General features: G+C 39.8%; 1 protein-coding gene across 1 annotated transcript in view; it reads left to right on the top strand.

Moving 5' to 3' along the window:
• EFCAB11 (EF-hand calcium binding domain 11) overlaps positions 1-15,821 on the top strand; it is a 64,073-nt gene extending 48,252 nt beyond the window's left edge. The window contains exon 6 of the mRNA XM_031593108.2: positions 15,720-15,821. Within this exon, the coding sequence (XP_031448968.2) occupies positions 15,720-15,819 (100 nt within the window). The 3' untranslated portion in view covers positions 15,820-15,821. The remainder of the gene's footprint in view (positions 1-15,719) is intronic.
• The last annotated feature ends 231 nt before the right edge of the window (positions 15,822-16,052 follow it).

The following is a 16,052-nucleotide window of genomic DNA, read 5'->3' as shown; positions in this document are numbered from 1 at the left end:
AGATGGTAACGAAGCTCGCCAATTAGGAGCCATTGCCAGAGATCCAGCTATTGACAGAGGAATTAGTCGATGTCTGGATGGGGCTGCCTCCCTCTGGGAACGAGTATTAACAGCCGTGAAGGAAAGGTACCCCTTCAAAAGTGGCTTGAAGCCTGCGACGAAAAGATGGGATACAGTTGAACAGGGTATCCAGTATTTGAGGGAAATAGCCGTGGTGGAAATGTTGTATGATCCTAACTGTGTTTTTAACGACCCACAAGGCCATGACCCTGAGAGAGTGAGAACAACGCGTGAAATGTGGCAGCAACTCACATCAACAGCACCAGCCAGATACGCCTCTGCACTATTGGCAGCCTCGGACAGATACCAGGACCAACAGAGAAGCCCCTTAGTTTATGAATTGATTCTTATGCTCCAAAGCTATGAACAACAGCTACCCCCAACTCGCGCCGCCATCGCCGCCATCTCACAAATGACGGAGCAACTGAATAAAGTCCAAGAGCAAGTGTCTTCACTGATGAATCGTGACAAACCTGTAGAAGTATCAGAAACGCTTGATGAAGATCAGAATAGTCAAAAGAGTCTACTGAAGGAGATGAAGGAGATGATGGAACAAGTGTGGATCCAACTGACTAAAGACGATGAACCCTCCTTCTCAGGTGCAAAATCAAAAATCTCAGCTGTTAGAGGCAAACGCTCTCCAGCTCCAGGAAGGAATCCTACATCGCGACTTGCCTTGTGGCGTTACTTACGTGACCATGGAGAAGACATGAGGAAGTGGCACGACCAAGCTACTCATGTACTACGAGCACGGGTGAGAGAATTACAAAGCAGATCAACTGCCAGTGCAGTTGCTCCGGTTACCACAGGTAATGAATAGAGGGGCCCTGCCCTCAGTCAGGGGGGGGAAAGGGATAATAGAGTTTATTGGACTGTGTGGATCCGATGGCCTGGCACATCAGAACCACTGAAATATAAGGCATTGGTGGATACCGGTGCACAGTGCACTCTGATGCCCTCGACTTATGAAGGGACAGAATCAATCCATATTTCTGGAGTGACTGGGGGCTCTCAAGAATTGACTGTGTTGGAGGCCGAGATAAGCCTCACTGGTAGGAACTGGCAAAAGCACCCTATTGTGACTGGTCCAGGGGCTCCATGTATACTTGGTATTGATTACCTCAGAAGGGGGCATTTCAAGGATCCTAAGGGGTATCGATGGGCCTTTGGAATAGCTGCTATAGACACAAACAACATTAAGCAGCTGTCTGTTTTGCCTGGCCTGTCAGAAGATCCGTCTGTTGTGGGGTTGCTACAAGTAAAAGAGCAACAGGTACCAATTGCTACAAAAACGGTGCACAGACGGCAGTACCGCACCAACAGGGATTCCTTGCTCCCCATTCATAAGTTGATTCGTCAACTAGAGAGTCAGGGAGTGATCAGCAAAACTCACTCGCCTTTTAACAGCCCCATATGGCCAGTGCGTAAAGCCAGCGGAGAATGGAGGCTGACGGTGGACTATCGTGGCCTGAATGAGGTCACACCCCCACTGAGTGCTGCTGTGCCGGACATGTTAGAACTCCAGTATGAACTGGAATCAAAAGCAGCCAAATGGTATGCCACCATTGACATTGCTAATGCCTTTTTCTCCATTCCTTTGGCCAAAGAATGTAGGCCACAGTTTGCTTTCACCTGGAGGGGTGTTCAGTATACTTGGAACCGTTTGCCCCAGGGGTGGAAACACAGCCCAACCATTTGCCACGGGTTGATCCAAACTGCATTAGAACAGGGCAGTGCTCCTGAGCACTTGCAGTACATTGATGATATCGTTGTGTGGGGTGATACAGCAGAAGAAGTCTTCACAAAAGGAGAGCGAATAATCCAGATTCTTCTGCGTGCTGGTTTTGCTGTTAAGCGGAGCAAAGTGAAAGGACCTGCTCAGGAGATTCAGTTCCTAGGTATAAAGTGGCAAGATGGCCGTCGTCACATCCCGACAGATGTGATCAACAAAATCACCGCTATGTCTCCACCCACTAGTAAGAAAGAGACACAATCTTTTTTGGGTGTAGTGGGTTTTTGGAGAATGCATGTTCCAAACTATAGCTTCATTGTAAGCCCCCTTTATCATGTGACGCGAATGAAGAATGAGTTTACATGGGGCCCTGAGCAGCAGCAGGCTTTTGAACAGATTAAACAGGAGATAGCCCGTGCCGTGGCCTTAGGGCCAGTACGGACAGGGCAGGATATAAAGAACATCCTCTACACTGCTGCTGGAGAGAAAGGTCCCACTTGGAGTTTGTGGCAGAGAGCCTCAGGAGAGACCCGAGGCCGACCCCTGGGATTCTGGAGTCGGGCCTACAAGGGGTCGGAAGAGGGCTACACTCCAACTGAGAAGGAGATCTTAGCTGCGTATGAGGGGGTTCGGGCTGCTTCTGAAGTGGTCGGTACTGAAACACAGCTCCTTCTAGCACCTCGACTACCAGTGTTGAACTGGATGTTTAAAGGAAAGGTTCCCCCTACCCATCACGCAACTGATGCCACTTGGAGTAAGTGGATTGCGTTGATTACGCAAAGAGCGCGGATGGGGAACCTCAGCCGTCCAGGAATCCTAGAGGTCATCATGGACTGGCCTGAAGGTAAAAAGTTTGGAACACCAGCAGAAGAAGTATCACGAGCTAAAGAGGCCCCACCATACAACGAATTACCAGAAAATGAAAGAAAGTATGCCCTGTTCACTGATGGATCGTGTCGTATTGTGGGAAAGCATCGCAGATGGAAATCTGCTGTGTGGAGCCCCACACGACAAGTTGCAGAGGCCACTGAAGGGAAAGGAGAATCAAGCCAATTTGCAGAGGTAAAGGCTGTCCAACTGGCCTTGGATGTGGCTGAACGGGAGAGGTGGCCAATGCTTTATCTTTACACTGACTCGTGGATGGTGGCAAATGCTTTGTGGGGGTGGTTACAGCAGTGGGAGCAAAATAACTGGCAAAGAAGGGGTAAACCTATTTGGGCTGCTGAACTGTGGAAAGATATTGCTGCCCGAACAAAGAATATGGTCGTGAAGGTGCGCCATGTAGATGCTCATGTGCCCAAAAGACGGGCTACTGAAGAACAGCAAAATAACCACCAGGTGGACCGAGCTGCCAAAATTGAGGTGGCTCAGATAGACCTGGACTGGCAGAACAAGGGTGAATTATTTCTAGCTCGGTGGGCTCATGAGACCTCGGGCCATCAGGGGAGAGATGCAACATATAAGTGGGCTAGAGACCGAGGGGTGGACTTAACTGTGGATGCTATTGCACAAGTTATTCATGACTGTGAAACATGTGCTATAATCAAACAAGCCAAGAAGATGAAACCACTCTGGGAGGAAGGGCGATGGCAAAAGTATAAATATGGGGAGGCATGGCAGGTTGATTATATCACCTTGCCACGATCCCGCAGTGGTAAGTGTTATGTGCTTACCATGGTAGAGGCGACCACTGGGTGGCTTGAAACATATGCAGTACCCCATGCTACTGCCCGAAACACCATATTAGGTCTTGAGAAACAAGTCCTTTGGCGACATGGCACCCCAGAAAGAATTGAGTCAGATAATGGGACTCATTTCAAAAATTCTCTTGTAAATACTTGGGCCAAAGATCATGGCATTGAGTGGATTTACCATATTCCCTATCATGCACCAGCTTCTGGTAAAATCGAACGATACAATGGGTTGTTAAAAACAATGCTGAAAGCAATGGGTGGCGGAACATTTAAGCACTGGGAGAAGCATTTGGCAGAAGCCACCTGGTTAGTCAATACCAGAGGATCGATCAATCGTGATGGTCCTACCCAATCCAGCTCTCTACATACCGTAGAGGGAGATAAGGTCCCTGTTGTACACGTAAAGAGCATGTTGGGAAAAGCAGTTTGGGTTCTTCCAGCTTCTGGAAAGGGCAAACCTCTCCGCGGTACTGTTTTTGCCCAGGGACCTGGATCCACTTGGTGGGTAATGCAGGAAAATGGGGATGTTCAATGTGTACCACAAGGAAACTTGATGCTGGGGGAGTGCAGACAGTAATTCCATGTATATAAACGTGTGCGTGTGATGCATTTGTAATCATTTTGTTTGTTTGCATATGTGTGTATATATATATATATATTAAGCGTGATGTAGTGATGTAGAATAAGGGGTGGAATGTCATGGTTTTGGTTTTTGCTTATTTGACTTTCAGTATTCAACATCAAAACATCGTGTACTGGAAGTGTTAATATTCTAACTCTACGTACCTATCCCTATACATTGCGGAAGTCACGGGATCTGACCCTTCCGGGGGGGGCGGTCTCTTACTGCCTGGCAGTGGGTGCTGGAGGGTGCTTTCCTAGCCGTTCCAAGCTTTTTCAGGTTTGACTCGGTCTCGGGAACTCTCTCTCATATCTTATTTCATTCATTAGTCTCAATTTCAATTAGATTGTATTATATTGTATTATTTTGTATTCCGATATCATAGTTAGTAAAATAAGTTTACCTCCATAGATTGTTGCCGCTGTTTCTTTCCTTTTCCCCCTTCCTTCCCATTTTGTGGGCCCAGGTGGGGGGTGGGGAGGGCAGGGGCATACTGCCCCCTGTCACGGGCATAAACTGATCCAGTTAATTCCGTGACAGGCAGAAACAGGAATACTCTTCCTATTTCTTGTTCTGCAATAAATTCAGATTATGACAGGTTTAAGTGATTGCTAGTATCCAGTTGAAAGTGTAGGGAACAAGTATATAGTAACCAAGATTGAGTAAGAATATCCTGTGAATGTGACGTTGGACTCAGTTTTGTGCAATTAGAGCTACCCCATCAAGTGTATCTTTACTTGTCAAGCTCAGGGAAGCAAACTGTGCTAGGGCAGCTGCACACAAATGAGCGGATATGCATTGGGAAGCATAAGAAACAAGCAGATTGTTCATGGAAGTTGGACATCTGAGAGCATGAGAAAATTGCATCATTTATCAAGGAGGACATTTGCTACTACTTTCCAAGTTCATATTGTGGGTTTTCAGCTTTGAACAAATAGGAGAGCTTAACTTGCCACCTCTTAGCCTATTGATATGCCCATGACCTTCAATACTCAACTTTTAATCTTTTTATTAAGATAAGATCTCAAGTTGCAGAGTATCTGCTTTGTCCATGCTAGAACATTGTTTGAAGTATGACTTAGAAGAATGAGTACTGGAACACAAGTACTATTCTACTTTTTCAATCTACACCTTTTAAATAAAACTTTTTAGATCTGATCCTATCTAGCTTGCAAGATCTGAGAGCACAGCTCTAAGTACTAAGAAAAAACATGAAATACATGGATTTGTATGGTTTTTTTCCCCCCAGCCTGCAATTTAACTAGTGAACTAGCATTGTTCTTTTTCAGCAATAATGTTAGGGTATCATAAGGAGGAGGCAAATTTTGGATACCATCTTGTTATGTTAAATTCAGTTGCTTGGTGATGTTTAACTATTTAAATGTGGGAATATGGGGAAAGTGCAGTTCGTGGCTGGGCATTAGGTGCATACATGCCCTCCTCTGCATCTACCATCTCTGCGTGCACTTGTGGGTAAGCGGCTGATACACAGAGACCTTGGTTAGCAAGGTAATGCCCAGTCACACATCTCAGAGACCTGGCAGCTCATGGCTGTCTGTTTGCCATGTTGAGTTTTGGAAAGTTTTAACCTAAGTCCCAATTTAGGCAGTATTTGAATGGACCACTTCTCATCTAATTTGGCTTTTTTTTTTTTTAATGTCTTGGTTTTTTAGGTATAAGCTCATTTTCTGGGCTTTGTTTTTTTTTATTTTATAGTTTCTCATTAAGTGAGACCTCAAGCCCAAGTGGGGCTTTTAAGCAACAGCAGAAGATGAAGATTAGCGACAAAAACAGCCATGAAGTAAGGTATTTCATGTTTTCAAATAAATCTGTTCAGACCTGCTGGTAGACAACAGGATGAAAACATGGAATGCATTAGATTTATCTAAAGATTTAATTTTTAAACTCCCTTTTTTTCTCTGCTGATGAGTTAGTGCTATGGGGACAATAGACATTCTCTTTGTCAATTTCAGTGCTTTCACTGGGCACTCTAAAGCAAAATTAGTAGGCTTTAGAATTAGGAATCCAGTCCTCAGAAGGATGATGGTTTTAATACAGTTACACTTAGTAAAATGGGAAGAGATGAGGAATTAGCTGAACTCTTTTGACATAAGTATGGTTGTTTTTTAAAGATCTTAAAAAGATGTTATCCTATTTTGTACATTACAGGTTATATGGCTATATAATTTGACTCATATTTTCCTATACATTTTTGTTTTATTCTTCATTTAATCTCTCCTTAAGCCTTATGACTGTTTTTGTTCACCATTTCTTTGTTATGAAATATCCTCTGCACAGAGGAAGCCTTTTGTCATATCAACAGCATCTGATGGAAATGGAGGAACTGAACTCCTTCAGGCAATTTCTCATTTCAAATAATTGTTGTCAGGTTAGGTTTCTGCATCATCTAACATTTTAAGTATTCTTAAAAAAAAAAAAAATCAGGCACGAGCTGAATGCAGTGTTTCAGTACTGATGTCAACCATGACATTTCACATCTACAGAGTAAATAATGCTGCTCCCTTATTTATGTATCACAAAAAGAGTTCACTATTTATGTCTTGACTACTCCTCAAAAGCTCACACTGGGTTGCTTTTCCACTAAGATTTCCTAAGCTCTTTATGATCTCCTTTCTATGATAAGCCTCCCATTAGGGATTTTATCTGCATTTCTTTTTCCTAGGCTCCTAGTTTTAGCTCTGTAAGACCTGATTTTGTTTGTACTTGCAAGCTTAATGCACAGTTCAGACTATTGTATCTAAACACTGTGCCTTCCACATTATATATGGTTGCATCCTTCTGTGAATAACCCACAATTATATATTACATATTATAATAATTAAAATGATAATGTTATGTGGTATTGTATTGTTATATAACCATTACAGATTACGTGTTATGTATTGCTTGTGAAATATTATTATGTATTATTTCATGTAGTATAGAATTATAATAGTATATATTATTATAACATGTCATATATAATGAATTATGCTTGATTTCAAGTCAGGGATAAAAATATTTATTAACTATGTTTCTACAGCTGCTAACTAGTAATTCCACTAGAAATGGGAGCATTTGATAGCGATTCCAAACGGTAGTTATTTCTTGAGCTCTGCAAGGCATTTCTTACTTCACTTGTCAGTAGATGCTTGTAGGCTTCAGTAGATCTTTTCTGAGATACATTCAAGGGATACACATTTTGTCTTTGGGATCAAACAATAAAGACTTCAGAAAAGACAACTGGTTAACTGGTTGACAGCAGGACAAGGGGAAATGGTTTTAAGCTGAGGGAAGGGAGATATAGGTTGGATGTCAGGGGGAAATTCTTTACGGAGAGAGTGGTGAGGTACTGGAACAGGCTGCCCAGGGAGGTTGTGGATGCCCCGTCCCTGGAGGTGTTCAAAGCCAGATTGGATGGGGCCCTGGGCAGTCTGGTCTAGCATTAGGTGGAATGGTGGTGGCCCTGCATGTGGCAGGGGGGTTGGAGATTCATGATCCTTGAGGTCCCTTCCAACCCTGGCAATTCTGTGATTCTGTTAAGAAAGAAGCGACAAGTATTGGCAAAACTATTGTGTCCAAGACTATTTCTACTGTTCAGGGAGAAGAAAATCAGGGAAATTGTACAAGAAGATAAAAAAATATTGCAGATAGAGAACTAGACATCAACAGACTATACTTTACTATATTGTAAGGTATATTACAATTACTGAGAGAAGTAGTCAAGCAGTGCATTCAGAAAAAAAGGGCAGTATTTCTTCCAGGAAAGAAACAACTGAATGTAACGTACTGCTGGAACAATTGTCCCCACAGTTAGTGATTTGTTTGTTTTCTGTACTTTAAAACATTTGTAAAAACTGAGCAACTGAAGGTGAAGTGAAGCACATTTGTACCGTAATACTAATGTAATTCTAACAATTCAAACGGTTCCTTAAACTCTTCTATCTGACTGAAGCTTCTGATTACTAGTACTCTAGTACCACATTGTTTCAGGAAGCAAAACCAGAGGTATCTTCATAATTCTTCAGTACTTCAGAATGGCTTTTCTCATCAGGTTTTTAAGGAAGTGAAATTAATATGCATTAGTAACCAAACAGCTGTGGAGCTCTGCAGGAATCCCATCAACAAAGAAGCAAGCACTATGAACAGGAAGAACCAGCTGGTTAAGCAGAAGAGAGGGCAGCTTTTTGAAGAAGCTGTCATCCTTGAATCTTCGGTTCGTGGGTCATTTTATCCTTGGCAGGGACTCCTTGCAAGAAGTGTAAGTTTTACTCTCACTGCTCAATCAGTGGCACAGCTTTGGTTCTAATGCAGTGAATGTATTGACTCTTATTTTAATTATTCCCTGACAGTTTTATTTTTAAATATCAAATAAATAGCAGTAAAATCTGAATGTAAAAGAAATAATCAATTTAAAGCTCTGGCTGAGGAAACTTCTTCATGTAACAATTGAGATTAATTGTGATCAATTTATGCATATTCTAGCTTTGTTTTCAATTTTTTCTTTTTTAAATAACTGTCAAGTAATTTCTGCTTACGCTCTGGAATTATATTGTAATAATGTGGGACATTTCTATGAATCTGTATCACAGGCTGGTACTTTGGAAAGTTTAAAAGAATGTTCTGTTCATTTCATTATTCATTCTATAGGCAGTTTTCAAGGGAAAAAAAAAAATCTTTTTACAGTTAATGCAACACATTTTTCTACTTTATGATCCTTCTGTACTGGAGCCAATATTAACGTATAAACCTATGACCAAACAGTAAGCAAGTGCATTTCACAGAGCAATATTTGTAAATTATCTTATTTTTAAGGTTTTGAAGTTATTATTTGTACTGTAATTCCAGAAGGAAGAACAGAGGTTTGAAATTTTCAGTCAGTGAAATGGGGAAATAGAAGATAATTCTGAATTCAGTGCTCTTGAAATTGAATCTGAGGCAAAAGGCAGTAAATCAGTCATCTCTGACTCATGGCAGACAGGCAACATGTTACCCTCCAGATCTTCTGGTGTTCTTTAAGTCACAAGGAATAAGTTAGAATGAGAGCCAACAGAATGACAGCCAGATGTCACTTACCCAGACTGCTTTAGAAGCACAGTGAATCAAGAGGGCTGGGAGAACAGAGCAAGTGAAAGTAGGAAAAAAGGATGTCAGTAGTAGAATTAAATATAATTTGCATACAGAAGACAAACATAATTTGTAAAATTTTATCACCAAGGCACATGCAGTGGGTGATTATGTTTTAATGGGAAACAGGTTCCCTTGGAAACTTATTCCAGATTTTCTGTCTGTGACAGAGGAAGGATAGTGTCAGAAATAGTAGAGGAGCTGTAAAGGAAAATTTGTGGATCACACTGCAAGTTGCATTTCTTCAATGCTTCTACTTTCTTGAAAACATGAGTTAATCAAAATTATGAACTTATTTTGTTCTTAGTGAAAAAGGCAATGGGATTATTAGAGTGCTTTCTCCTTGTAAAATCACCATGGGTTTCCTGAGTAGGTTCCCTATGATGTTCACGTTAGAATTCCTTAAAGAGAAGGGAAAATGAGAAAAGTTATTTTAATAGAAAAAGAGCTTTGGATTATCACACCCGGGTCAGAAGAATGAAGTTAAGGCAGACATTGTAAGACCTAAATGGTGCTGGGTCTTTAAGCATGAAAGAACTATACTCAGCACTCCCAAAAAAGTATTAGGAAATAAGTGGTTAAAATTTCTCAATTTTCTAATTTTACATATATTTAAAAACAAAAAGTTGTCTCTTCATATTTAGTTGTGATAACTGCTTATGCTGCCTTACTCATTTAAATGTATCATGAGCATTTTAAAGTTGTATGTTAGCCAATAAATAATAATCTGTCTCCAAAAAATAGAGTAAATGAAAACTTTCTCCCTATGGTTTAACTTCAATTCTTTCAAAGTCAAAGCAAGGACCATCTACCCTTTGCTGTATAATTAATGATCTTTAACTATGTTTTCGTAGTGGAGAAATCCAAGCAAGTTTTAAGCCACCTTACTCACTTGCATATATATGATGTATGGCCATGGCATCAGTGATCTGAACAGAGTTTAATTTATCCTGGCTCTTATATGACTTCTGGGGCTTGTTTTACTGAACTAATGAGTTGAAAGCCAACTCAGTGGCAGTCTATGCTGGTTTTGATGTGCGTTCCCTATTCTTTCTTTTGAGTGATAGAAATGCTTTCTCAATTTCTTGATTTACCACTTAGGTCAGATACTGTGTTATCTAGGGAACGAAGAGCAGAATTAAAATCTTTAATCTTTACTTTTGCATGTTTTAGATAGATAGGATGGGTTAATGAGAAACTGTATATAAACCAGATAAAGAATATTTCAAATTTTGTGCCTATTTGAAGGGTGCTGTTTTTGTGATAGTCCATACAAAAAGAAGACATACTGTATTTCTTGCTCTTAGTGAGTGTTTTTGTTTTAGGATCTGCAAAATCTGACCATGTGTGAATTGTTTCAGGGATGGTGGGGAAAAAGCTTGAGTGCCTGCTTAATACATACAGTTATTTATAAACGAGTAAGCAGTATTTGCATGTGGATACTTTTCTGATAAGTACTAATTTCCGTGAATTAATAAACATGAAACTTCAAGAGGCAATTTATACCGACATTAGTCTTTTAAGCTATTCATTTACTCTACTTAGATTTACGTTAAAATATTCCTGTCAGATGGGAAGTACCATTTATCTAATCCAGTTTGCTATGAAAATACACTTAGGTGATTTGGGGAGTCTTCAACTACCTAATTGTATAAGAGAATAATTTATATCTCACAGTCAGCAACTTGTGATGGTGATTATTACTCAATTTTCAATGAAAGATCACACAATCTACCCACAGCACCACATACCTTGAACCATCTCTATACTAAAATTGTTAAATGAGTAGTAGTTTGTGAAATAAAGATCAATATGCTGTGACAAAGTATTTTCATAATCATAAGAGTGAATGTGTCATTGGTTTCAGCTGGAAAAAAAGGAAAATTTAACACTCCAAGGCCATTCCAACTTTTAGATTACTTCTGGCAAGGTTTCAAAAATCCATAACATTTAAATAAAGACAGCATTTCTTCAGATCACAAAAGCTAACTACTTACTGGTTTATTAGTCATATATCAGCCAGCATATCTTGATAATCTCTGCTGAAAGGCTGTTCAGAAAGTAATACTTAATTCTAAGAGTCTTTTGGTGGCTTTTGGAATGTAGAGCAAACACCATGTAAAGAAGAGGGCCATTTTTCAAGATGAGCTTCTAAATGAAGCTCATTTGAGGACATACGTAGTGAACATAAATGGGGTAGGAAAGGCCCTAGAGAGCAATCTGGACAGGCTGGATAGCTGGGCTGAGGCCAATGGGATGGAGTTCAACAGGATCAAGTGCCAGGTCCTGCACTTTGGCCACAACAGCCCCAGGCAATGAGGCAGGCTTGGGACAGAGTGGCTGGAAGACTGTGCAGAGGAAATGGATCTGGGAGTATTGATTGATGCTCAGCTGAACAGTTGCCAGCAGTGTGCCCAGGTGGCCAAGAAAGCCAATGGCATCCTGCTTGGATCAGAAATAGTGTGACCAGCAGGAGCAGGAAGGTGATCACCACCCTGTGCTCACCTCTGGTGAGGCTACACATTGAGTACTGTGTTCATTTTTGGGCCCCTCACTGCAAGAAAGACATTGAGGCCCTGGAGCAGGTTCAGAGAAGGGCAGTGAGGCTGGTGAGAGGTTTGGAGCACAAGTCTTGTTTGGAGCAGCTGAGAAAACTGGAATTGATTAGTGTGGAGAAGAGCATACTTGTGGGCCTTATTGCTCTCTACGACTACTTGAAGAGAGGTTGTAGTGAGGTGAGGGTCAGCCTCTTCTCCATGTAACTAGCAGTAGGACTAGAGGAAATGGCCTCAGTTGCACCAGGGGAGATTAAGGTTGGCCATTAGGAAATACTTCTCTGAGAGAGTGGTCAGGCTGCCCTGGGAGGTGTGGAGTCACCAGCCCTGGAGATATTCAAGAAATGTTTAGGTGTTGTACTGAGTGACATGGTTTAGTGGGAAATATTGGTGATTGGTGGACAATTGGACTGGATGATCTTTTCCAGTCTTGATGATTCTATGATTCTAACTAACCCAGGATTTGGGTTGAAATCCTTGCCTCCTGAAAGCTAATTACAAAATTCCTACTAACTTTGGCTTAGCCAGATTGTCAGCTAACACTGACAGACTAACCAAAAATGCTTGTGAATTGATCTTTCAGAATTAAATTTTGAGAATACCGTATGGTGTTAAAAAAAGATAGACTTTGCTATTTGATTATTATACATTCTCTCAGGTATTTGAATCTGTTCATTTTCTTTGAATGAAATAATTTACTTGCAAATAACACAGATTATAGTAATAGGTACTGTCATTAAAATATAATAGTTTTTTTTGTTGCTGTTAGAAAGATTCTCCAGTGGTGGTTAACCCTTGAAAATATGGGAATGACAAATCACTTGCACATTCAAAAACAAGATGAGGTACTTATTCATAGAACAGGTGTTCAAGCCGTGGGTTTCACATGGGTTTGAAAAGCTGCTAGAAAAAAATCATGCAATAAAAATGCATCAAGAATATTTACATACACACATGCATGTCTGGTTTAGGAAATCCATGAATGTACAGAGAATATATCAAGGGAAAATAAATCAAGGGAATATCACTGGATATTCCCCTTTCTTCCATACATACCCAACTGATGGCTGCTGTTAGAGGTAAGAGGATGGACTGGCCTGGGATGGTTAAACTGTTCATAGAATCATTGAATCCTGAGAGTTGAAAGGGACCTCAGAAGGCCATCTAGCCCAATTCCCCTGCAATGAACAGGGACGCCACGGCTAGAAGTCCAGAACAGATCCTCTGTGCAGATTCATATACCTTCTTACAGGGTTTCTGCTTGCCTGAAAAGCATCAGTATACAATTAGGGATGTACAGGTAAAAACAAGACAAGCGTGCATCATCATTCATCATCTCCAATGTCTTTTGTGTAAGAATATACCAGTGGATAAGTTTGGTGGTATTATTCAATCACAAAACTCATCAGGTTCTTAAGCCTTGCTTAGAATTTCATGGAGGGCTTCATTTTACTTATCTATAACCATGAATATAGATATTCTCTAGAATGCCTATCTTGCTCTGATACTGATAGAGGATGCTTAAATAATTTATCAGATAATGAAGGTACATACAATACAAATCAAAGAATAATGATTTCCACCACGGTGTGAGTCTGTCCTGAAGTAATTAAACCTAGTATTCCTTTTGACTAGAATATATGTTGTAGAAAGTTACGTAGTCTTGATTTTCAAGAGAGAGAAACTGTCTCATAACCCATAGTTCAGTTATCTCAATAGCTTGTCAGCTTTATTAAAAAAATAAACCTAATTTAAGATGTAAATTTTTCTAGCTTTGGTTTCCAACTGGTGTCTACCATCATGTCTTTCCTTATTCCTTTAAAAGATATTTACTATCTGAAATATTTTCCCTGGAGAGATACCCATGGTCTTGATTTGATAGAATCAGTTCACTAATCTTTTTTTGAACTGAGTGTTTAATGTCTCGTTATAAGGCATTGTTTCCAGAATGTAATTTACAGCAGTTATTTTCTCAGTTCTTTTTAGTTGCTCAGGATCATTCTTGAAGTGTGGGTAGCAGAAACTAGACACAATATTTCCTCAGAATTTTCCTAATGCTGTATTCTGAAATAAAATCAGTTGTATTTGTTTTAGATATTATCCTGCTTACACATTCAAGGATCATATTTCCCCTCTTATGTAAAGCATCACAGTAGGAAGTAATCTTCATTTGATTACTTTTTATGACTCCTCAGCCCTTTTCAGTTACTGCTTTCCAAGACAGCATCTCCATTTTGTAATTACGACCTGCATTTGTCCCTCGCTGGTGAGTGTTTGTGTTTGTTGGTATTACAGCATACGATATTTGAAAGGATCCACTATCAGTTGTCGTGCTGTCCACCAAGACACATAGGTGATCATCATCCCAAACCTGTCATTACCTGAAAAGCAACAGAATATGAATATAATTTAGTCTTGATTGAGAGCCAACAATAAACTGAAAGAATTACTTTCATTTACATATTTCCACAATGATTGTGTGCCATTTCTTAGGTTTATGGACCTGTAGGGTTCACTATTGCACCATGAGGTCTGAAGTTCATCTGACCAAGTTCAGAGAATGTTTCATGTCACAAGAAGTTCGTTTCTAGCATATGTTTAAGCATATGTGCATAGAATTGTACATCCCCTCTCTTTGTGTGAGGCTTTCTTTAATATTGAGATGCTGTGCTACCTCTGCAGGATCTAGAATCCCTTTGAAATTTCCAGGGCATTCAAAGGCTGTTTAGCAGAGGCTACTGCTAAACAGCATGGATTATTTTGAAGTTTTCCTTTTAATCTATGTAGAATATGCATCATGTTTTGTATGCTGCAGGATAGTAGGTATACTGCAGTTGAAGACTAATTGTGATGGCAAGGTTTGCAGAACTATAATACCATCAATTTTTGTGTCATCTGCAAATTTTATCAGTAATAATTAAAAATGTTATTCCAGATCAATAATGGAATGCTGGACTGCATAATGTTATAAACAAAATATTTTCTGAGACAATGAGCAGATTTTGAACTCCAAGATTTCATCAGCTTTTAAATTATTTAATGTTAACTTCTGTATAATTCTGAGTTTCTGGTAAGAAAGGTAGACAGAACTAAGATAAATACTTTACAGAAGACTATTCTGTCAGCCTAGTCTGTCACTACATCAAATTTTGTAAACTGTGTTTGACAAAACCTAGACCTGTGTGTTAATGACATTAACTGAATCAGTTTATATCATGGGGATAAAAATAGGAAAAGTTGTTTTTCTTTTCAGAGGTGTTTCTTTGAGCATTAGAATATGCACTTCAGCATATACTCATAGCTGCGGGATATGGTTTGGTAGCTTGTGGTAGCAGTGGTAGTGTGAAGATGGTTGGACTAGATGATCTTATAGGTTGTTTCCAACCTTGTGATTCTATGATTCTATGATGTGCAAAAAACCATTTTTTTCTTACAGCTACAACTATTAGGCTTGTTAACGCAATCTTTCTTTCAAAATAAGCTGCTTGAGGTATGCAAAAGTTTATAGGACAATTTGGGGAAATTTAAATGTAAGCTTATGATTCTTATACCTAGAAGTCTTGGATTTTATGCTGTGTTGTGGAACTCTGAGGATCTCCATCCCAGATAACTGAATTTGGGGAACTAGGGAGGATGTAGAAGAGCTAAATTTGAGCTAAAAGTGCTAAATTTGTAGAATTCACATTGTCATCTTGTAATTCACTTCTGCTTCCTCTTGAATAAACAGAATGATACTTCTTTTTAAAAATCTTTCGACTCCTCAAATGAGATATGCTATGCAAATGTGTATTCCAGTTCATTGCATAGAATTCACATGTGTAGGAGTTGAGCTCTTCAAAACAATGTTGGTGTTGAATGCCTACAATAAGTATGTCTGTTTCACGTAATGTCTTTTGGGTTTTAAAAACCAGATCTCTTTTCTCTTATAGAGAGGTTGATCAGGATTCTGATGGGCGCATCAGCTTCAAAGAGTTTGAATGTGCAATGAAGCACGGACAAGATGAAGTATCACCATTGTACTTCGCCTGAAGAATGCTCTCTGGTGAAAAGACAAAGTGAAAACTTCAGATCTCAAGTTATTTAAAAATCAATGAAACTTCATTTGTTTCAGCCAGCATTTTAAGAACTTTGACTGTAAGTGTAGCTCTGAAGAACAGCCTTTGAAGCTTTACTGTTGACAAGTTGGGTGTATTAATTTACATGTGTATGTGTGCATAGAATACTTAAAATATTTGAAAACTCTGTTGATTCCCAGTCACCCT

Source organism: Phasianus colchicus, chromosome 5 (genome assembly GCF_987193195.1).
Source record: "Phasianus colchicus chromosome 5, bPhaCol1.hap1.1, whole genome shotgun sequence".
Classification (NCBI taxonomy): domain Eukaryota; kingdom Metazoa; phylum Chordata; class Aves; order Galliformes; family Phasianidae; genus Phasianus; species Phasianus colchicus.
This window is presented reverse-complemented; position numbering and strand designations above follow the sequence as displayed.